The sequence below is a fragment of the Astatotilapia calliptera genome, chromosome 18, assembly GCF_900246225.1.
Source record: "Astatotilapia calliptera chromosome 18, fAstCal1.2, whole genome shotgun sequence".
Classification (NCBI taxonomy): Eukaryota; Metazoa; Chordata; class Actinopteri; order Cichliformes; family Cichlidae; genus Astatotilapia; species Astatotilapia calliptera.
Window position 1 is genome coordinate 10,595,568 of NC_039319.1, and position 22,597 is coordinate 10,618,164.

A 22,597-nucleotide genomic window follows, 5' to 3' on the forward strand; every position below is an offset into this window, starting at 1 on the left:
GTTGCCAGGCCATCATTTTTTCCAATAAAGATAATTGTCACATAACATTAGCCCCCATTTGCCACCTGATATTTCAGCGTTTGAAGCATTTCTTTCAAATCAAAATGAGATTTGCTTCATATTAGTTTCGGCCCCCGGTCAAGGATCTGCTGTAAATGGGAATCTTATGTATCGATGGGAGAGTTCATTCGCACGTTATTGCTTTTTCATTCTCATGTCGATAATGTGAAAATGAGTCTAAAGGTGGACTGTGCAAAAACCTGGAACAGAACAGTGTAGGTGCAATGGGGGTATGTGATTTCTCCACCTTAAAAAAATTGACTACCAGTGTGGTGAAATAGGATAAAACATAAAAAAAAAAAAATGTGTACAACAATTAAATGAGGGAAATATAATGACAATCCAATATTGATATGAAATAATAAACCCTGAGCTGTTTAAAACAGATTTCCCAACAGAAATCTAAAACACCCCACTGGAAATATTACTTGTATTAGGTATCATAAGAGCGCAAAATTACCCCCCCCCCCCCCCCTTCCCAATTAAACTGTTGATACAGAGGGAAGTAAGGCTGGTAATAGAGATTGAGATCACGGAGGTATATCAGAGAATGATCATTTTTGATGAGGTATAAATGCGACATCAGCCACAAGTAGATTCAATTTTCATTCCTGGCGTCTATGCGCTGATTACGAATGAAATGAGATTTTGGTTTGTGGAATGACACAGACAGAGGGGGACTTGGAGGTCCCTCTCTCTGACACCCCTGATGACTAATCCCTGATGACAATCACAAATCCACCGTCCGCTTCCAGCCAGATTGAGTTAGGCAAAAGCCATTACCTTATTAGATCACTCTATCAGGCGCCTAGTTTGGGGGGGAATTAGCCTTTGGGCTAAAATATGCCAGCATAGACACAGATGTTCTTTTGTGCGGGCACACTTATGAGCACGTGACGAGCGTGCACAGGTCTTACACGTCTTCACTCATATGGATAGAGTGTATAGAAAAGAAGCACATGGAGCATCACCTCATCACACACATCAGCACGCTGACTTCCAAACCAAATCTCTCGTACATTAAAGTGTGCCGAGCACCGCCCCCCTGTCTGAAACCAGCGGGAGAGAGGCTGCGTGTGCTTCTGTGTGTGTGTGTGCCAGGATTTCCCAGAGTTCATCAGTGACTGTGCCGAGCAGATGGCCCACTGTGATACGGTGGAGTGATTTTATAGGGCCCTCTGTGGAGCTACCGTCACTGTGACCAACTGTGCCTACCGCCCGCCATTGGACAAGGATCATATAACAGACGGTTTGAGGGCCGGGGCCCGCCGAGTACTAAGCAGGTGTGGAGAAGGTGCGGGGTGGGGTGGGCTGGACTCCGCTACTCTAGAGGAAAGGCCTAATGAGGTACCTAGAGATGGGGCTATGAATCATTATCAGCTCTGCTACATTTAAGCCCCACCAAAAATGCACATCAGCAAAATCAAGGTGCGCCTCTTTTTAAAAGGGCTTTCAGTGTATTTAAAATTCTTAGAGAAAAATCCCGTGGCAGTCAAAGCATTACACTGTATGTTAAGACCTTCATTTTCTCTTGATTATAACCTAACCAGGAGGAACTAAAGTGCGAGTTAAGTGGAACAAATTAGGACTGAAGCAGGGCTCTGGGTTTCCCCCCCCCCCGAGGCAGGCCACATGCTGTAGTGAACAAGAAAAGTCAAGGCTTTACCATTAGTTTGAACATTATGAACTGTCCTCACTACTCAATAACAGTCCCCTTTTGTCCAGTGAGGACAGCATTAAGAGATGTTTCTGCTCGGAGGAGCTTGGAAGGAGCTGGCGGCTTCAGCGGAGTCTAATCTCCTGTTATAGAGCCACTGAGATGAAACAGTAGTCAGACGCCTGGATGCCTCTCTGGTAATGAAGGCCATCAATCAGTTTCTTCTCACTTCTCACTGATCAGATAGATGAAAAAAAGAGCTGGCGGCACACGAGTCCCATGCCTCACTAAGTCAGCGCGTGCGTGCACACAAACATCTGGGGACTGATGTTCAAAGATAATAACAAAAGGTGTCTCAGTTTGCCTTGAAATACAATCAGGCTGTTAGTCGACTGGGGGCAAGGTAATCTTATTTGAGATGTGCAGTTCAAGTGAACGTGTCATAAATACTCACCCTGCCCACTTCCACCAGGTTGGTCACCATGACGATAGCTGCAGTGTTCTCCTGCCAGACCATCCTCCAGAAATCAAATACCGTCTCCTGCATGGGGCCTAGGAGAGACATAGAGAGGAAATTACATTTTACAAATATTTTTTCCCCCCCAAACCTACCTTAAATATCTTACAATAGCTTCACACAAGTATTGGGGTGTTGAGGCTTCAGTCAGGTTTTATTGCAGTCTAGCTCTTTCCCTTAACTACTAACAAATCTCTGTGGGCTTCAACGCATGTTACACATTAATAGTACCCTTTAAAAAACTACAAGTTTGGCATCTTGTAAACACATCTGGTTAATCTGGTTCATCCAAAAACACGTTAATGTATAACCTTCAGTGGTTCATATATGAGCAATAATCAGTTGCATATTATTGCTATTATTAGTGGTATGTTGGCTCATATTAGTCGATAAAGTGCACTTACTACTTTTATTTTGCATGGCCATATTCCTAAACCACGAGGCCATTACCTAAGAGTTTCCCCCTCCTAATTACTGCAGAATAAGTCTTAGGCTACAGAATTATTTATGAGCGAGCCTCACTTTAGACTGCAAGATATATTCAGAGTTATTTTAGGGTTATTTGGATAATATTAACACTTGCAGTTTGCCATTTTGTTATATAAGAACGGACATTTCAGAGAAAGGACTCGTAGCATTACCACCTTACAGGCACAAAACTTTGTAACTATCAATGATTAGTATGCAAGAGGGTCACTAGGGTAAACGCTTAGATAATAGTCCAGTAGTTGTAGAATATGGTAGTGCAGAATAAAGCATTTGTAAGTGTTTACTAATGACTAACAGGGGACCATTGAACTCTAATATGCATTCTAACAGGCAAGCGGCAGATTGTAAATTTGTGTACCTTAAAACAATTACCTAAGTTTCCATGTCTCCAAGTTTATTTTCATATTTATTAGTGGAAGAATTTGTTTGCCACAATGGACCATCTATCACTAAATTTGGTAATGCGCTTTACTGCTGACGTGCATACTGTGGGTAATGTTTTCTCATCAGTAATGTCAGCTTCTTCTTCAGATTAACTTCCAAACATAAATTTGGTGGTATTACTGACATATTGGAACAAGAGAGTTTACAGGGCATTTTCACTTCACGGATCTAGCGCTGAAAGACGTGTCAGGTATAATTTATTCATGGTGCTTCTACATCAGATTCATCACATAGTGCTTACTCTACAACACACAGCTTAAACACGGATGAAAACGAGAAAGGAAAACGAATCACAAATTTAAATATGAGCCCAACGGCTGCTGTTCTCCGTGCGTCCGCACATGCGTGTGTATGGCAAAGCTCAAAGTAATTACCACTACATCTCATCTGTTCAACACCAACCTTTCCACCGAACCGGACCCAAATGTGTCTGGTGAACATCAAAATAAATGAGCAGAGAGCCAGTCAATGCCTCCAATATTTAAAACTTCACTGAGCAATAATTGTGGGCTGAATTTAATTATTATTCTGGTTAATTAAAATTATTAATATTAGTTTTAATCAAGCACCAAGTAGAAAAAAATTACTTCTGACAAATTAATTAGTGAATGCAAATCTCTACAACTGTGCATCCTCCCGAGTTGGCCCGAATTACCTGGAGACATAACAAATTATGCAGACACACACAGGCACAAGCTAAGACAAAACATGGCAGATACACAAGCTGCTGGCGTTTTCTTCGTTGTCATTTATGTGGCAGGTAAATTTAATAAACATTAGGCCACTGAAACCTGTAAAAACTCAAGTCATGAAAAAGAAAGAAAAGGAAAAAAAGAGAGAAAGTTTTCCTCAGGAATGCACAAAGTACGCACCGCGACTCAGCATCTTGTAGAACAACCTTTATCAGCAATTAGTAAAATAGTAAATCTGTATGGCTTTGTAAGTCTCTCACATCATTATGGAGGAATTTTCACAACATTGCTTCAGTTCACTGAGGTTTGAGGTCATTTGTTTATGCACAGCTCTCTTACAACATTTGGACTTTGGCTGGACAATTGCAACACCTTGATTCTGTTGTAGATTTGCTGTGATACTTGGCATCATTGTCCTGTTCCCAAAACTCTCAGACAGATGGCCTCACATTTGACTATAGAATATTTTACTAAACAGAACAGTTCATGGTTGACTCAGTGACTTCCGGGTGCCTGGGACCCTGTGGCTGCAAAACAAACCCAAATCATCACCCCTCCACCACCGTGCTTGATGATGGGTATGGGGCATTTATGCCAATATGCTGTATTTGAGTTTCTCCAAACATGGTGTGGTGCATTATGACCAAACATCACATTTTGGTTTCATCTGTTTAGAGGAAGTTTTTCCACAACTTCTTCAGCCGTAACTTGATAAACATTAGCCATGTTGCTCTAGAGAGAATTCATGAAGTGCATTTGATTAGCAGCACCTGGCTGCTACTTACATTCTCAATTCCTATGGAAGCATAAGGATACACTTAATTTCATACAAATTTGAACAACTGTTATCCAGTTAGGAAACAAGGATACTTTGACCTGTGATGTACCCTAAAGGTATCTTAAGGAACACATAAAAGTTTTAGCATATTGTAGATATTGTTGGTTACTCTGGAAGCACATTACACCTCCTTTCACTTTAGTAGTAAATTAAAGAGTCTAGTCCATGACACAACACTTTGGTTAAGCAGAGGACTTGTACACCAGATAAGGTGAGCAGTACAAAGTAGAAAAAACGAAAAAGTCATTGGGGAAATTTGTGTTGTGGGTTATGCAGATGACTTTCACCTGGGAAAGTAGGGTTCAGATCCCCTATGCAGCCAAAAGCATTATTTTTAGTGTGTATAAAGAACATGTGCATGGCCTTGAAGGGAGAGGATAGTAGCAGGAAAAGGTTTTCCTATTTAAAAAAAAATCTCACTTTTTGGATTTATGCCTCCTGCAGCTGTAAGCACTAGATCACTAGGACACCCAGGGAAAGATCTATATAAAAAGCAGTAACAACAACAAAGGTGGGCATGAAGAGAGTTGTTCTCCCTACTGCATAGCTATACGGGCTTTCGTATCTGGCTTGAGTGCCATGATCATAAAACCACTAACTACACAATTAAAAGAAATTAACAACAATTTGGGAAACCTTAATGAAGAACTACAGCGATTATGAAATCATTACGGGCTAAAATAGAATCTAGTATAAAAACACATTTGAATATTTCTATTGTATTGTTACTAATTTGTTTTGCCTTAGTATGAGGAGCTGCAGCAGTTCCTGGATCCTATCATTGTGCTGTTTGTGCTTCTTATTGACTTACGCCTTCTGCAACAACCTAATTTCCCTCAGGACATCAACAAAGTGTCATCACCATTTTATTCACTTGATTGATCAAGCCATGTTTGATCTGCTTAGTGGGGTGCCTAAACACATCCTCACTGTCATACATTTAATTGTGCAATACTGTTTGACAGAGTTTAAAAACATCTATTTCTAAAAGCAGATAAATTAAATTAAAGACTTTTTAAAGAAATGAAAAACAAAAACAAAAAATGATTCAAAACCAACCATCATTTCTGCGAACACATTTCCATCCTGTTTGTGCTTTTACAGTAAAAATACAAATAGGATCTATCAACTAGACAGCTAGAGAGTTGGAACAAGGCTACTCCATAACTTCCATCTGTATTCCCCTACTTCCTGTGCTTTGCATGTGGTGGTATATCTCGATTTAACTGTAGGACTTCGGTTTCCGTCTCTACGATAACTACCCAACCTGATTGAGCCACCCACTCCGCTACCTCCCACACTTGTCCCTGAGGAAAGATGCACATTGCTGAGAAGTTTGGGAGAGGAAGAATGAGAAGCAGGACAGCTGGTGTGTAGGACTTCAGTAACACAATACTACTTGGCATTATATGATAAACCATCCAATGGGAGGCTCCTGCCAAGCTTAAGCCAACCAATTTATGCTTTGTTGTGAATGCAGAGATGGAGAATGGGTACAGATAGCTTCCTGGACTGTAACTTGATGACACCCATGAGGAAGTGAGTGTGCTTCTTGATAAGTAGATATACAAGAACAAAGGAATCGCTAACACAGTTGATTTGACAACTTTCACACAGAACGGGTGAACAGCTTCAAATGTTGAGGAAAGAATTTATTTTAGACTCATTGGTTTCTTAACCAATCTCCATTGAAAAATAGCATGCTTTTAAAATCCTAGATTTCTGCTGCTGTAAGCTGACATGTGCCACTGCAGTCAATGAGCCGTAAAAGTGGAGCTTTTATATTATCGAGTTCGCAAAAACCTGTTTCAGTAAGTTAAAAAATGTCTAGAAAGCACCTCTTTTCTGTAGCCATAGGCGGTGCTGGGCCACAGCATGCAGCCTGAATGTCTTTGCTGCACTTTTGACTGACTGATTCTCCAAGTATCTGTAACTCTACTGAAGCCACTGAACACAATTGTTTCATAAGCACTGTTTAATATTACTTTGCAAAGTCACTCAATGGTCTTTAGATTTGGTGACAGCCAATTCTACTAGCAAAAATGTCGTATTTTAATTTGCATAAAAACATTCACTTACATTTTGTATCTGATGCTGATAGGACGCTGTCGTCCGGAAAGAAATCACTTCCATCAGTACAGTTTGTTTTCTATTTTAAGGGTGACAGGTTCAGGCTTTTCTTTTCTTTATTCTGTAGCATGATACTGTGAGCGCATTGCAAATTTTAACCAGAACCCCCTCATTACCTTAACCACAATGTTCATGTTTGCTGTTGATGCTTGTGACAGTTATTTACATTAAATAGGAATCATGTTTTCTGGATTACACGGGTGCCAGATAAGAAATAGCACATGCAGTTGGCTTGTGAGAAGAACATCAGCTTTGAGTTGTGAGGTGAATCAATTCATTGGCAACAAGTCGTCCTTTTTACACGAAGTTTCAGTGTGTTGGTTAGTGTTCTCTTAAAGTGGTGGCAGCTAAACTTTGAATATTTGAATGAGACCAGATATTTTCCTCTTGTTTCCAGTGTATATGCTATTCAGTACTGTGGAAAAGTCTTGAACCCCCCTCTCATTTCTTTATATTTTTCTAGGAAAATGGGAAAGATGTGCTGCAATGTATTGAAACGTGCATATATCCATGGAAATGCTGTATATAAAGCAATTCTAAAAAACTTTAAAGTGAATATTTTGGTATCTTATTCTTCAACATCTTTTTTCTGTAGTCTTCAACAATAGTTCTCCAGGCTTCTGGAAGACACTTGAAGCTCTTCTTTGGATGCTGGCCTTTTGTTTGCCTTTTGTTAATAACACTGAGTTCAAGGGAGGTCAAAGACTGATGGTGTTCAATGGTATGTTTTCCTGCCAAGTTATAGGTGCATGTTTGGGATGCTGAATGAACCTGCATGTTGGATCAAGATCTCGTTACTTTTATGTGTTCACAGGTCCACCAAATTTAACAAGACCATCAACACCACTGGCTGAAACACAGCTCTAAATGATTGCAGAGCCCACATCGTGTTTTACACATTGTTGTTCTGTAAACACTCATTTTTTGTACCTGACCTCCTCCATCACTCCACAAGCTCTGCTGCTACTGATTTTCAGAGCTGCTATTGTGTAATTTGGGATACCTAAGCCATTCCTCATAGTTTCTCTTCTTGAAGAATGGCTTTTTCAAAACTGCCCTTCGACTAAGACCATTTATGATGAGGACTCACAACAGCAGATAAATCAACTGAAGGGGCAGATGCATCTCTCAGATCCTGTGCCAGATCTTTGATGGATTTTTTCTTAAGAACATGACTTTCAGATGCTGGTCAATCAGTAGATAGTATTTTAGGCTTGCCATAAAAACACGATTTTATGGCTGTCAACTAAAGAAATGGGAACATTTTAACGTGGAAATTGTAAAAAATTGCCTAAAGTTACAATTTAAAATTGGTTCTTTGCCAACTTTTTTGTTATGCATAGACACAGAAGTGGTTCATCCCCTGAGTTAGGTCCTTTTTATGCTTGAATTATTCATAGGCCAGTGCTACGATGCTTAACAAAAACATTTCTCTGAAAATTGTCGGGTACAAGGACTGGACTGAAATGAGTAAAAAATGTATTCAGTGCCCAAAGAAAACCTTTGAAAGACCTTTAGAAACGCTTGGAGAACTATTTCTCACAAAACTAAAAAAACAAAACAAAACAGAGAAAGCCTGGCTTCTTCCAAAGAAACTATAAAGAGATCAGTGGTAACTTAAGACTTGCACAGCACTGTACTTAACCATTGCTAACCTCCTCTTGGCTTTTGTTCAAGAGAGCAAGTGTGGCAGTACTGTCAAATTTGAACAATCTTTTTAAAATACAGATTCAGGCAATCAAAATTAATTTCTGGTACCTTTAAGATAAAAAAATAAAGTCTCAAGAAAACAAACAAACAAACACTATTTAAAAAAAAATTACTTTCGACACAAACAAATAATCTTGATAGCTAGCTGTACCGAGGGGAAAGCTTACATTCTCAAAGACTAGGCCACAGAATATTTTCAGAGAAATCAGTCTGAGAGCTCACTTGAAGAATACAAGCAGAGCGCACTGTTTGTAGTACAGAGTGTGTGGTGCCTAGTTGGTGAAGTTTGGAAGAGGCACTTCACAGAGGCAGAACACAAGTAGGAGCTTCACTTCCAGCTGTCAGAGAGCTAACGCTGCTGCAGCTGATGCTGTGTTTTGGGACTAGGCCTGCACCTCCTCAGAAGCAAAGAGTGTGACAGCTGTAGAATCCCCAAGCCAGGTACGGCAAAAAATTTCTGATCAACATGTTCACACAGACACTCACAGACAAACATGCAGGTGATGTTCCCCTCTTGCCCATTAATATTACATGTGGCAGGCTGTGGCATAATGTACACTCGCTTATCATTGATTTGCTCTCTCTCTCTTCCCATCTCCCAACCCCACACCTCCCCTGCTGGGCTTTGAGATGTTAACCTGTAAATAATAAAACTTTTGGGCTCCTGGTGACATTTGCTGCTTGTGAAGGAGGGGAAAGCGGAGAAGACCGGAGGGGGAAAGCTTGATGAAATTGAACCCTTTCCCATGTCATGAATATTTTCCACATCACCAAGAGGATGCAGGGGGTTATCGCAGCTGTTTGCATCCCCGGTGTCAGTGTAATTCAGTCTCCACTAGAAGGAAGCTCATGTCAGATCAGTATTTAAAGCGATCTGCAGGACATAATAATGGACAGAGGCGAGGCGTCAATATGGGAGGGCTGAGGTGCATGCACACATTCAATCTGCTAAGTAGGTGAGCTGCAGTTAGAGAATTACTGACAGACAGTTATTGTATTGCTGCAGAAAAAAAGAAGCTCTGGATGAGAGACTGACCTACATAATGAGGAGCAGAGCTTGGGTGATGAGGCTTTTATGGAGTGACAGCTGTTCTACCTGCCATTGTCACCTTGACAGAGCAAAGGGACTCGTCAATAAACCCCAAACTAATGAGTGTCATTGTAGTTTATAGCATTATAGAACGGGGACAACGTTATCCCACCTGTCTGCCATATTAAGCACACCGCAAACCACCTCCACAACCAATTTATGACAAAGATTTTTTAGCTTATCCAGCAGTATTGCGGGTCTCATTTTCCTGAGCTACTGCTGGTCCCAGTGGACTTGAGTGGAAGTGTCATTCACTGAAAAACTTTACTGGGGGAGAGAGGAAGACTACTCCCTCATTTTCAGCAAGTGTGCCAATGCCCAGGTGCTCTTTTCAGGTGCTACAGTATGCCGTTTGTCTGGCTGAGAGAGACAGGTCTGTGTCTGGCTTTCCTATCATCTCTGGCTGCTCTTTGCTTCAGTGTCAGCAGACTGAGGCTTCCTTCCTGTCAGTCTGCCGGAGCTGATGATGAATTATAAAAGGGCTTGGTCTCCCAGAGAATACAGATGTTTCCACACTCTCTCTCTCACACACACACACACACCTCCACGCTTTCGTACTGGATGGATCTACCCAGTGAAAAACCTTATGCTTGCGATACAGTCGATGGAAAATGAGGACTTATTATGCAAGCTCAATGAGAAAACTGGGGCTAATTAACTTGAATGGAAACACGTTTGGCTTCTCGAGCTTTCCATCTTAGAGAGGGCCTTGTTTGCAACATTTCTTTGACTGCTGATCTCCTCATGCATATTTTTTTAATGAAAATTGGAATGCTCTTAATGACTATAGGACAATTATAGAAGTCATAATAATCCAGATGAAACTCTTTCAGAGTTGAATTTGCCAGTTATACTGCCTTGTTTTGGTGAACTCGAGGCGCACAGGAGAGAGTCGACACTTGACAGCTCAGTTTCGAGTGCTGGACTCAGCGGTCAGCGCGAGGCAGTTCAAAATAGGTGCCATTCATACAGACAAATGTGCAAACAGAGCGACCACTGCCTGATTAGTATGCTCTCTCTTTCTGAAGTAAGAGCAACCAGAGCGTTGTTTTAATTGAGACACTGAGGAAGAGAGGCAATGCACTAATAAACAGGTAATTATGCAACTCCCAGCTCCGCCAAAGCAGATTGTGAATCCATTAAAGCCTCTTCGCAAAAATAATAATAAAAAAAACCCCTGCCTTTATCTTTTTTTTTTTCCTCTCTTCCACTGTTTTTTTTTTCTTAAGTGGTATGTAAAATCCCCATGCATGCTGCCCTGTTGTGTGGGAGTGAGGCTCGCGATGCAAAATTCATAACAATTAACCATCAATCAGACTTAACCTCTGGGGTCACGGTAAGTGCTCCTCACTCTGCGAATCTGCCGGCCAGATTAACACAGTGACAAAATGCGCCTGTACATGTCAGCTAATCCATTTATTTATTCAGCCTACTCCCAGACTGCCTGATTAATGGCTCCCACACCACCGACGGGATGGAAACAGACAGCGAGAAAGCGTGCCGCTACGCTTGCTCAGAGGCGCGTAGGTACGTGCGTTTGCGTGTGCACACCGAGAGGCACCAGACTCCCCGAGCACACACCTGACTGAGCATCAAAGAGTAGTTTGCAAGAGCGTATGTAAACAACGACGGGGATGTTCAGATAGATATTCGTAAACACCTGCACACATCCATCTGCCCAAACAAACAGACACCGTTAAATTCTCACCGCCCACACACACCAATCTAGTCTTGCAATTTTTAGAAAGTTTTTTATTCTTACCCTGAGTGGCGATGTAGTGATTTGGCCTGTGGTAGCCCTGCAAACAGAGAAAAAAAAGGAGAGAATATAAGAATCACTTTATGTTCCATCTACTTCTGAAAGACCAGCGCAGAGAGGCTAAAAAAAAAAAAAAAAAAAAAAAAAAAGACACTGCTCTTGACATTTAGTTGGTTTTTTTTGACCTTTGCATGCAAACTCAGTCTGTTCCTACAATGCGAACCATCACATTCATCACTGAACAGATTTGACCTGTATAGAAATCCCAGTTAACGCATTGTTTTTGTTTGTTTCAGATGCCCTGCGTTTATGCAGCCAAGATGAACTCTCGCTTCTACGCCGCTCCACCGCAAGAGGAATTATTTGAGAGATTTGCGTGCTTGCTTTCAAGAAATACTCTGCATTGTAGTTCTGCCAGCTGTTTGCCACTCCACACCCTTTCAGCTCTTTGTTTCAACATCCAACTGCAAGATGCACGACTGAAAGCTCATGATGGATGCTGCTAGATACAAGATGCAAAAAACACTCTCCATCATACACTCTATATACGGCACACCTCTGGAGTAAGCAGCCAAAGTGTTGATAATCCCCAAGATACAACTAACAGCACTGATCTTCACAATAGGCCCCTAGTCTCACGGATTACTCTAATCCCTTCAAGTTTTATTTGTCCAATTCCTTGTCTTCTCTCCAGAGATATGAGGCAGGAAACAAAACATTAGGACTTAAAGGCTCTTCCCCGCCCCAGCCTCCCCTTGATTGTCTACCCCCCCCCCCCCCCCACCACCACCACCACTTCCCATCCACCCCTGCTGCTCTGCTTATCTCACTCATATTCAATTTAACTTGGACTGTGATTAACGCTCCTCCAATGAAGGGAGAAAAGACACAAAGGATATTTTCCTCACTCACTCATCCACAGGGCTCCTCCAGCTATTCAGCTGTCCTCCATTTTTAATGACTTCTTTATCTCTGGACTGAGGAGGAGATTTGTTTGTGCTTTCATGTATGCTCTGTCAAGTAAAGTGGAGGCCCAATGCTCTGTCGGATTAGCGAGGGAGAGACGGAAAGAAAGGAAGGGCCCTGACAGTGAGTGTCAGGTGAGTAACGCTTACTATAAATGGGCTCGTGGCTTTCTGTAAGCATGTTATAGCAGTCACGCAAGAGCAAATCTTTAACACGAGAAGGTAAAGATGTAGAAATGTCAATATTGCTCTTATTAACTGGAAAAAGTACTTTTATTTTCCAGGGCTGCATAAGTTAGGAGCAGGAATTAAATGTGCCGCCTGTGTTTTGCTGCATTGCTGATTACAGTGATCATTAATTCTTTCCAGTAAGAAAAGCTGGCGAATGGAATGTCTAAAATATGCAGCATGAAGTGCTTTTGCCTGTGGGCATGAACTGGTATTTTCAATTTGAATATCATTAGATAGCCTACTTTTGCAAATCTGGAATACCTATCCCTATTACCTGGAAATTTTTGCTTTGCCAAATACATTTAGGAGAAAACAGAGTAAGTGATATTTTCACATTTTTCCCCCTAGCCCCCCCCCCCCCCCTCCCTCCCTCAATCTAGAATATGTAACATCTTTATCCTACAAATTCTACAAATAAGTCATATTGCTAAAGGGGGAAAAAAGCAAAGAAAATGCCCTGAGGCCCCTTATGCCAAGCAATCCCTAAGGCCTTTAAAATTGAATTATTATTATAATTATTAGGTTTTTATGATCATATTCTTAAATCTTTTTTGAAGACTCACACGAATACCTTCAAGTTAGAAAAAAAAAAAGAAGTTATAAATACACCCAGCACCCCAAATAAAACATCTTTTGACTTTTATTTCATGATTATGTGTTTTCCCTTTTCTCCAAATTTCCCTTCTTCCTTCTTTACTGGATCCTTTTACCTGAAGCTGAGTCTGTTACAGGAAAAGGGAAATGTTGCGTTGAACTGTTGAAATCTTGGTCCCAAACCTGTGGGAAGAAGTTTCACTTCTGAGCTGTTTAAAGTGGCCACAGATGTACAGATCTGTGTGCCAAAACATACAGAGTGAGCACCTCGCAGTAAAAAAAATTGTTTAACCAAATTACCATAAGCAGTCGTCCCCTCTGCTTATTTTTGCCCCCAAGCCCCTCGCAGGATTAAGCCAGCAAGGATGGGTGGTTGGATGTTTAAGACACAAGGTTAAAGTTTGCTTCTTTTCTCCCATGTGCTGTTAGCTTTAGGATACAAGACCACTCGATGAGGGTTAGAGCCTGTTGACTTGCTTAAATACTGTAAAAGCTAGCTCATCCCGTTTTATGGCTCAAGTCGTTATGGATTCAGAAAAGTTTGGAAAATCAAACTACTGTATGCTGATGGTGATAGTCTTGCAGACGGGGAGTAGGTACTGTTTCAGTAACGAGTCTGCAGCTTTGCTAAATATCATTTTGTGGTTACACTGATAAAATCGTAATGTGAATCAGATGATGTTTTCTGCCGAAGCAAATTAGCAGTCAGTGAACATGAACACATTTTAGGAGAGAGGAGCTTTGTGAACAACTGAGTGATTTCTGCACAAGCCTGCAAATTCACCGAACCACTGCATCACCCCAATATCCAGTTAAGAGACCCAGCAAAAACCCATATGTACACACATGACTCTACAGCAAACAGGCTATTACACTACGTTTCCTCTGCCTTCCAAAGGTTTATGAAAATACTCAATCAGCTGGAGAGAAAGGAAACATACCAGAATGGCTCGGAATAATCGGCAGTGTTATAGAGTACAATAACAAACACTGTGGGAAATGTTCTACACATAAGAGTTTATTAGGCAGGACAAGCTTTTAGATGGGTTAAAAAGCTTTCTGAAGAGCAAAAACATCATTACCCATCTGCCTGCATTTCTACTAAGTACTTTTCCAATGAAGCTGGCAGAGCGATGGAAATCCGTTTCAATCAGGGCTCTCTTTAATATGCGTATATTCTTATCTTATAATGGGACCCTCTCTATTGCGAGCGTCTTCTCCGCAGCGCCACTTTTTGCAGCATAATGGGCCATAAACTGAATGGTGGGAAAGGTAAATAATTTAAGCCCCCTGCATTTGCTGTGGCACACCTTGCATTATGAATTTATGTTTGAAGGCGTAACAAGAGATTACAAATTACCACATTAGAGGGGTGGGGGAAGAGAAGATGGGAGACCGAGGGAGGGTTCTCTCCTGAGCGAAAAACCACTTAGGGAGTCAGGTACATCACCAGCCCATTACACATGGAGTGGAAGCATCTGCCTAAGGAGACCAGTGAGCTGCAGTGATTGGTCACATCCTGCTACTAACACTGCTATTAAGAGCAAATCAGGTCAGATCAGGAGCTTCTATACTGTGTGAGCTAAGTGAGTTAGGACTGTTTAAAACCTGAGCCATGTCTGACGCCACTTTTTAATAACTTTTACTTACTGTAACAGCATGCCAAGTCATTCCAGTGCATGTAGAAGCTGTTTTGCAAGGACTTCCCTGAGGTAAGAAGTGTAACCGAACCTCTGCAGATACTGCTGTGTCTACTTTAATTTAGGGCGTCCTTGAGAGTTTTTCAGCATCTAAGAGTAACGAAATCAGCAGCTGCCTTATGCAGATATCAAGCAGAGAGATCAAATACAATCTGTGAAGATTTTCCTCGCTAGAATAACAACCACGGCAGTCGTTTCAAAAGTTTAACTAATTTTAAATTTCCTAACCACCGGGTCCTAAAATTATGTTAACGACTGTTCTCTGGAATAAGTAAATATAACACTACAGGGACTTTCCTGTCTTGCTACAAATGTCTTATGAAGTAGACAAGCGTGGATAGGTAGACATATAAATCATCAAACTTTAATATCAGAAACGACATTTCAGTAAGGCTCACTAGACTCAAAAGACGAATGTTATTTGAATTATATTTTACATTATAGCTCTCATTTGGGACCTACTGCACTTTCAGCCGGATGCAAAGAGAACAGCAGCAAAATCCCTCTTTTCAGAAGAGTGCAGGCATAATATTAACTCAGATCTAGGGTGCAGGCAGGTTGCAAAGTAGCTTGTAGATATGAAACAGTTGCAGGCAGGCTAAGGCCCCATTCGCACTAGAGGAAAAAACAGGGTGGCAAACTCCATGCACAAGAAAACTTGGTGATTGGTAAAGGTTTTTTTTTTTCTTCCTTCTTTCTTTTTTGCTGTCTGGGACTGATTGCAAATAGTTGAGGTAACTAATTTCCATCGCAAGGCACACAGCTGCACATGATTGCAATAATTTTGGTCAAACCATGGTTTTCAATCACCATTTTCCCTTGTGTGACTGTAGGTGAAAGCAACGTAACTAGTGCAGCCTAGAGACGATCTACCACATATAGAGAGGGTCATCAGCTGATCTGTTGCAGCTAATGCTATGCTGGAACCTCTCAGTTTAGTTTACAGAGGGTGTTATCAACAAGTCGAGACCAAGCCTACACCCAGCATCAACCAGACCCAGGCAGATATGCAAGTCACTGCATCAAACCCACCTCATAGCAGATAAACGGTTGTGAGTGGACCTACAAAGGCAAGGCCAGGCAAAAAATATGTTTCTGTGGGAACCAGGCCAGGCACATTCTGCCACAGCAAATAAATAATGAGCTATCAGATCCGCCTGGTTTGTGGGCTGTGCGGGTCAGAAAAACTCACACGAATTATTTATTGTAGTAAATTGAGTTACATACAGCAACCCGTTTGATTGTTAATCTTGAACATTGTTTCCAGTGTTACAAAAGCAACAGAACAGTTTTCGAAGCTTTGCTAACAACTTTAACTTTTTTTGTCTGTATATGTGCTTTGTTTCTATTTGAAATTCTGTGTATTATTTCAGCTTTATTCACTATAACTTTACTAAGTAATCATCTGTGAAACCTCACTCCCTCTCTCTTTTTTTTGGTTCTCAACTATAATGTTGTTCAAAGCAAAGTCCAAAACTATAACCTCAGTTTCCCCTCTGTGCGGGTTTGCCTTTTCTCTCTCCCAGTGCTGTCAGCCTCTGATCTTCATTTCTCTTAATATATCCAATGAACAGAGTGATACAGCAGCCCTCTAAAGTCAAATAAAGGCAGTGTGTTTGTGTGTGTGCTTGTAGCTGTGATGGACAGGCGGCTGGGCTGCACTGTCCCTCAGGCCCCCTGTGACGGCGGCACCAGCGCGCCCTCTCCCCCCCCAAGAGGAAGCGGACTGACCTTTGCGTTGGTGGCGCTGGCTGGTGTGTGTACTTACATCAACGTAATTTGCATTAATGTAATCGGAGCTCTGTTCCCCCTCCAGGGCCTGCAGCCTGACACGGGAGTGATCATCTGGAAGAGAGGCAGAGAGGAAGAAACCAGTGTTGAATTAATCATATTAACGAGGGCATCGGGAGAAGAAAAGGGGGAGAGGGACAGAGAGACAGACAGTAAAAAGGAATAGAGAGAAATTATAAGAGGAGGAGAGGGGGTGATAGAGCAATAAAAGCATGGTTAGACTGGCATCATACAGAGGCAAAAATGAAATTGGTGCTGTAAAAATGCAACATGTCTCATAGACAGCGTTTACGTGACAGTCTTCATTAAAACCGCCACCACCCTATCATCAGGTAAAAATCACAAAATCATAGTCTAAACCATTTTTTCTTAAGTCACTGACCTTAAAACTTGCTACTTTAGTAAAATTTAGTAGCAACAAAATAATACACGTGCAGCATAATAATCTTTTTAAATGTGGGGAACAATTGATGGCAAGAGAACCACAGAGCCTTAACTTTTGATTTCAAATGAAATTTTCGTAACTGTGGATAGCTGACGTCATTTTTGTTCCAAAGTTGTGCAATACCCCTTTAACTGATGTGAGTCAGAAGAAGTAGATCTTCAAAGTTTTTCCATGGCATCAGTTATTAAAGAGGGTTAAACTGAACTCTTATAGCGATTAATTGCAAAATCAACATTTCTTTTTCCAAACACGGTATAAGCTTTGTGTGCCATATCCTGCATAGGCTTATATCTCATAACAGTAAAGACGGTAAAGGAAGATGAATATAAAAGTAGATTGGAAAGGTCAAGGCTGCTCTCGTTGGCTGATAATAAAACTCGGTTTGAGCAGCTTATAGTCATCCAGTCACAAGCCTGGCCAATAAATCAGGCAGAAGAATGAGAACAAAAATTCATGAGCGTTGAGGAGGTGCTTTGTACACACATGCAATAATATTCCCATATCGGTTCTTCATGCGGTTCTCATCCTTCTTGGCAGAATCCCATGGCGCAGACTGTCCTTCAAAAAAGCTCTGAAAGGAGAGAAAACAGGACAGAGAGGGGGGGATGAAACATTGTGTCATGTGTGAACACTCCAAATGATAACCAGGCTAAAGAATACATTCTTTCTCTTTCAGCTCTACAAAACCGGAGGAAGTGAGCGCTGGCAACAGACACAGAAAGAGATAGATTCCCAGTGTTATTAGGCAGGAAACACAGGGAGGATGGTGGATCCCGGGGAGTTGTGTCAAACAGCGAGTGCCATTAGGGCAGATGCAGCGGGTGTCACACTCAAACCTCTTCCCCTGTGCCGCTCTGCTGGGCGGAGCAACCGCGGCAGCTGTCTGTCTCCCTCATCTGAAGGACTCAATCAGCTCGTCGCGGGGAAAAATAAAGCCAGCTCATCGTCTACACATCAAAACTGCTCCGCTCAGATTACCCTCATGAAATATTTATCATCTCTCACTGGGGAGATTTCCATTCTGATGGCACACCAGGCACAATTAAGCCAAATTATGAAAATACATCTACACTGCCAGTCCACCGCTGTTCAGCAAGGGCGGGCGGGGCCGGCTCAGAGCGGACTAGCCTGCAGAAAATCATGGTTTTCTGTCTTTTTGAAAGTAAGCTAATGCACATTTGAAAAGTCAGGTAATACATTACGGGGCAGACCATCTGCAAATAAAGATTCAGGAACGTTTAACGGAGGTTAAAGAGACTGTTTGAGAGTTCCTTTTAGTGAGGAGTAGGAGGCATCGTCTTCAATCATCACTGCTCTAAGACTTGATGGCTCGATTCATCTCAGTGCTGTGGCAGGCAGCAGGCAGTTTGTCTAGCATATAAAGGCCTTTCAGAGACCACACAAGGACATATTCCTGTATGAAGTCCTAAGGATTAGTGATTTCACTGAGAAACAGCTTTAATATGCTAAAAATATGTTCCATCCTTCCACTGAAGATGGAAGCATGTCCCCAAGATGGATTATAAAGGCCTCCTCCAGTGGCAGTATTTCTTGAGGAAACGCACAGGCCAATGTCGTGCTGTCGGTGTGAAGGATACAAGTCTAATATCAAGCCTGTAAGGACAAATCATCCTCAAGCACAAAGGCGTTACCTGGCAACTTTAAAATAGCTCTCTCTTAATCTGAGTGACCCCGCTACAGTCATATTCCTCCAGCCATTATGATCATGAATTCTCATGGGGGTAAAATAATGAATGTCCCAAGAGGTAGAGATTACACGAAGGCTTTCAATTTAAAGGTTAAATGCACATAGAGGGAATAAATGGCTATTCGCCCGACGCGTATCGAAAAACAACTGAAGGCTCCACCTGTAAAAAGTATTTAGTAGCAAAAGGTATGTGATGAATTGTACTTTACTGCAGCTTGTCTGCAGGTAGTTTTTCACCTTCCTCAATTATTCCCACTGGCAGAAATCCAACTTAGTATGTTTTTAATTACAGGCTACCTGCTGCACTCCAGTCCCTGCACAGTTATTCCGCTATGCTGTTTCTTTGTCTGGAACTACTTAACCGTATGTGAAAAGCAGAGTAATTTCTGTGGATAGGGATAAAACATTTGACACAAAGTACACACCATGGTGAAGTAAAAAACAAAAAAACAAACAAATCAGAAACAAAAAAACCCAAAAGAAAACATGGATGGTCGAACAGAAGCAGGAACGTTTAGTGAGTTGCTTCTGTATTAATTAATCTTTTACTATGTGAGGAGAGGAGGCTCATTCAGACTGACTAGTGTTCATTTGTGGTTGGAGCTTAAAGAATTTCAGGATTCTCACAGTAGGCTAGATACAACACATTTCTGTCGACATGAAACAGGCCGAACACAAGTGAAACAGTGATGACATGGCAGCATTAATGACGCTGAAACTTGTTTCTGCTTCCTGTTTGCACGGTGAAAATGTGCACCCAGGTGCAGGAGGCTGGACATGCAAAATGCTTTGTTAGGTCTGTAACACACACGGCCTTATAAAGCTTTTGCAAAGTATACAACATGGCTTTTGCAAAGTTTAAAGTGTTTATCGTGTCCCTTCTAATGGTAACATTCAATTTCCAGTCAATAAATCCACAAGGTAGCCCGAGCTTAGAATTAAATTTGGTACTTTGTTGGACTGGGTATATCATTGATCAGTCCACTTTAATTATACATTGGTATTCCATTTATCTTTCAAACTATTGCACTTTTACTCTAAAAATTATGCTCTTAATAACTGATAGGGTATTAAGTATGCTTTTGAAAAGCTTTATAAACATCAGAATCAAGCTGCGGAGGATTTGTGGTGCTAACAATGTCTGACTACGGGAAGAAAAAACATTTCACAGTGACGCTAAAGAAAAAAGTAAACAGAAAAATGTCACTGCTCTACATATTTCACCAACTGAACACTGTCAGATAATTTGATAATGCTGCATAACATCTGTTGGTAAATGCCCTTTTCAAACTAAATCCAAAAAAAAAAAAAGGTGATATTTTAATCCCACAGGGTCTTAAAAATAGCCAGCAACCATTACTGATCCTGTCAGGTTTGTGATATAAATCTACAAGTCTAAAATAAATAAATAAACTCACAAAAAAAGTATTTTTCTTACCTCATTTATCTGATCCAAAGTTAACGTACAGAATAACAAGAAGCATGGGTCAGAGAGAGATATAGTACAGTGTAAGTCAACAGGTTTAGAGGTGCACTAAGCTCCAATCTCATCATGAAAAATAAACGGTTATTTTAAAAAAATAAATAAAAGGGCATTAACCTTAAGACAGATTGAGATAGAGATATATTTATAAGACAGCAGTGGAACAAAACATACAAATGAATCGCTCTAGCCATGTGAGAATGAGCTCCCTTGCACACTTTAAGCACCCCACAGGACTTTTTGCAACAGCCTGTGGACAATAAGGTGACAGCAGGGTAAGCAGCCAGTTGTTCCATATTACGTCTCTGTTGATCGACTGCTATTAATCCATGCAATGTTGGCCACGTGGACCCCAAACTCCCTTTATCCATAACGGATTAGACCCAGAAGGCAGCCCAAAGCACTCCAAACCCCTCAATGATCGGATGCTGAAGGTAGCAATGGGAGACGACGTTATTTCATTCCACAATCATGAATGGGATGTGGGGAGTTAATTACCAATAAATCTGACACGTAGCTGATGGAGAGAAGGTGGGAGATAAAGAGAAGAGGAAGGAAAGCAAGGAAGAAACACAGGAGGTATAGATAAGAAAGTAAGAGAAAGAAGTAAGCTGAGAACGTTAACAAATGTGAGGGTCGTTAAGAGAGAAATGTGACAAGAGGCCGAACTGATACGGATAATATATTGAAACTGAAGGATTTAGCTCGAAGCCAGTCTGTTACAACATGGCGTCGGGGCGAGTTGAGGATGACTGGTGTGGTGCTGAGGGACAGCAAGGAGGGCTGGAGTGCCGCCAAACCCTGCCAGACTCTAATGCGAGGAAATGAGAGTGATGCCCTTATGGGGCGAAAATCTTTTGTTTGGTGTCAGTAAGAAGCGCAGTGACAGATTACTGATGCTGTTGCGCGACAAGCAGTAGGCTACCAGTACTATGCAACAGCATAATCCGACCCGTTTCAGGTGAAGGAGGGGACGCGGTCTAACACAGGCAGTTTGTGCATTTCGCATTGGTCTACAGCTGAGTCTCCAAGGAGAATTGGGACACAGCTTTTGACCAAACCCCCCCCCCCAAAAAATACAAACAAAAAAAAAACCCCACCACACTCATGCACACAAAATGCACAATCGCTGCAAACAACAAGGAACAGATGAACAACAAAACGAATCACACCGTAAACACACTGAGACAGGGTACATTAACAATTTATCATAAAAGTGCATCTGGGGAGAAACAAAACAGTTCTGCTGTGCGGTGCAAAACAGAGAGAGGCAGGCAGAAAAAAAGAGGGGAGAGAGAGAGACAGCGAAAGAGACATGGGGCTGTGCACCATAACACAGATGAGGCCTCGTATTAGACTGATAAAAATTTCCATTCAAGAACCTCAGTGGAGATGTTACAAGTCTATCACCAGGCTTTATTTGGGTTTGCAACCTTAATGGTGGGAGGTGACAGCTGGGCTGCTTCCTACCTCGTACTCCTCCTTAAAGCCGTAGCCCTCTGCGCACTTCATCTGAGTGATGTGCTGGAGGAGGTCCGCCACGCGGATCGCCGGGTGCAGCTGACCCGTCTGATATGGCACGTCGACGGGCTCCCGTTTCCTCAAGGAGTGAGTGTGCGACTGGACCAAGCTGCTTGTGTCGCTGCCCATGTTCTGACTCTCATCTGTGGGACACAAAGAGACAGAGAGGCCGGAGCGGGTCAGCAAGAGGAAATAGGAGCTAAAGTCACATCACAGGTCATCAATTTATCGCTGTAAGATACATACGGGTGACATAATGCTCGAAGCAGTAAATGAAAGTGGTTTCCTTTGAAGTTGTTTTACATATAAAGTTGATTTATCTAGCTTTAATGTTAGGTGTTCATATCTGACTTACAACTGTTCTCCTTAACAGATGGCACATTAGCTCATTTACTGGTTAGCATTATGTCACCACCCTCCAGATTGACCAACAACTCGACTAGTAATCTGTTTGTTATGGATGGTCACAACAACACAACATCATTGAGTAATAGAATGAGTCATGTGGTGGGAAGGTTTAGGTCCATCTGTCTCAGTGTGGCTGGAAAATACTGCACTGTACAGGAGTCCATCGGCATTTAAAAACAAGATCCTCTAAGTGAAACCCTTATGCTACAAGCTTTTAACATTGTTACCAGCAGTGGCTCTCAACTGTGAGAAACATTATACTTTAATCATAAAAATCCCCATCAATGTGTTGTAAAAACAACAACTTTTCCTTTTTTTTTTCTTTTTTTTTTAACTGGCAGTACAACATGCTGGTTTGGGCTGAA

General features: G+C 41.6%; 1 protein-coding gene across 8 annotated transcripts in view; it reads right to left on the reverse strand.

Moving 5' to 3' along the window:
- LOC113011062 (protein tyrosine phosphatase receptor type M) overlaps positions 1-22,597 on the reverse strand; it is a 120,674-nt gene that overhangs the window by 13,314 nt on the left and 84,763 nt on the right. For 5 of the 8 annotated variants that reach the window (XM_026150434.1, XM_026150431.1, XM_026150429.1 and 2 more), the window contains 6 exons: positions 21,774-21,967; positions 20,259-20,267; positions 17,596-17,683; positions 16,645-16,721; positions 11,390-11,426; positions 2,172-2,269 (listed from right to left, as the gene is read on the reverse strand). In XM_026150434.1, the coding sequence (XP_026006219.1) occupies positions 2,172-2,269; positions 11,390-11,426; positions 16,645-16,721; positions 17,596-17,683; positions 20,259-20,267; positions 21,774-21,967 (503 nt within the window). The remainder of the gene's footprint in view (positions 1-2,171; positions 2,270-11,389; positions 11,427-16,644; positions 16,722-17,595; positions 17,684-20,258; positions 20,268-21,773; positions 21,968-22,597) is intronic. The other 3 variants (XM_026150435.1, XM_026150433.1, XM_026150430.1) reach the window with 1 other exon arrangement.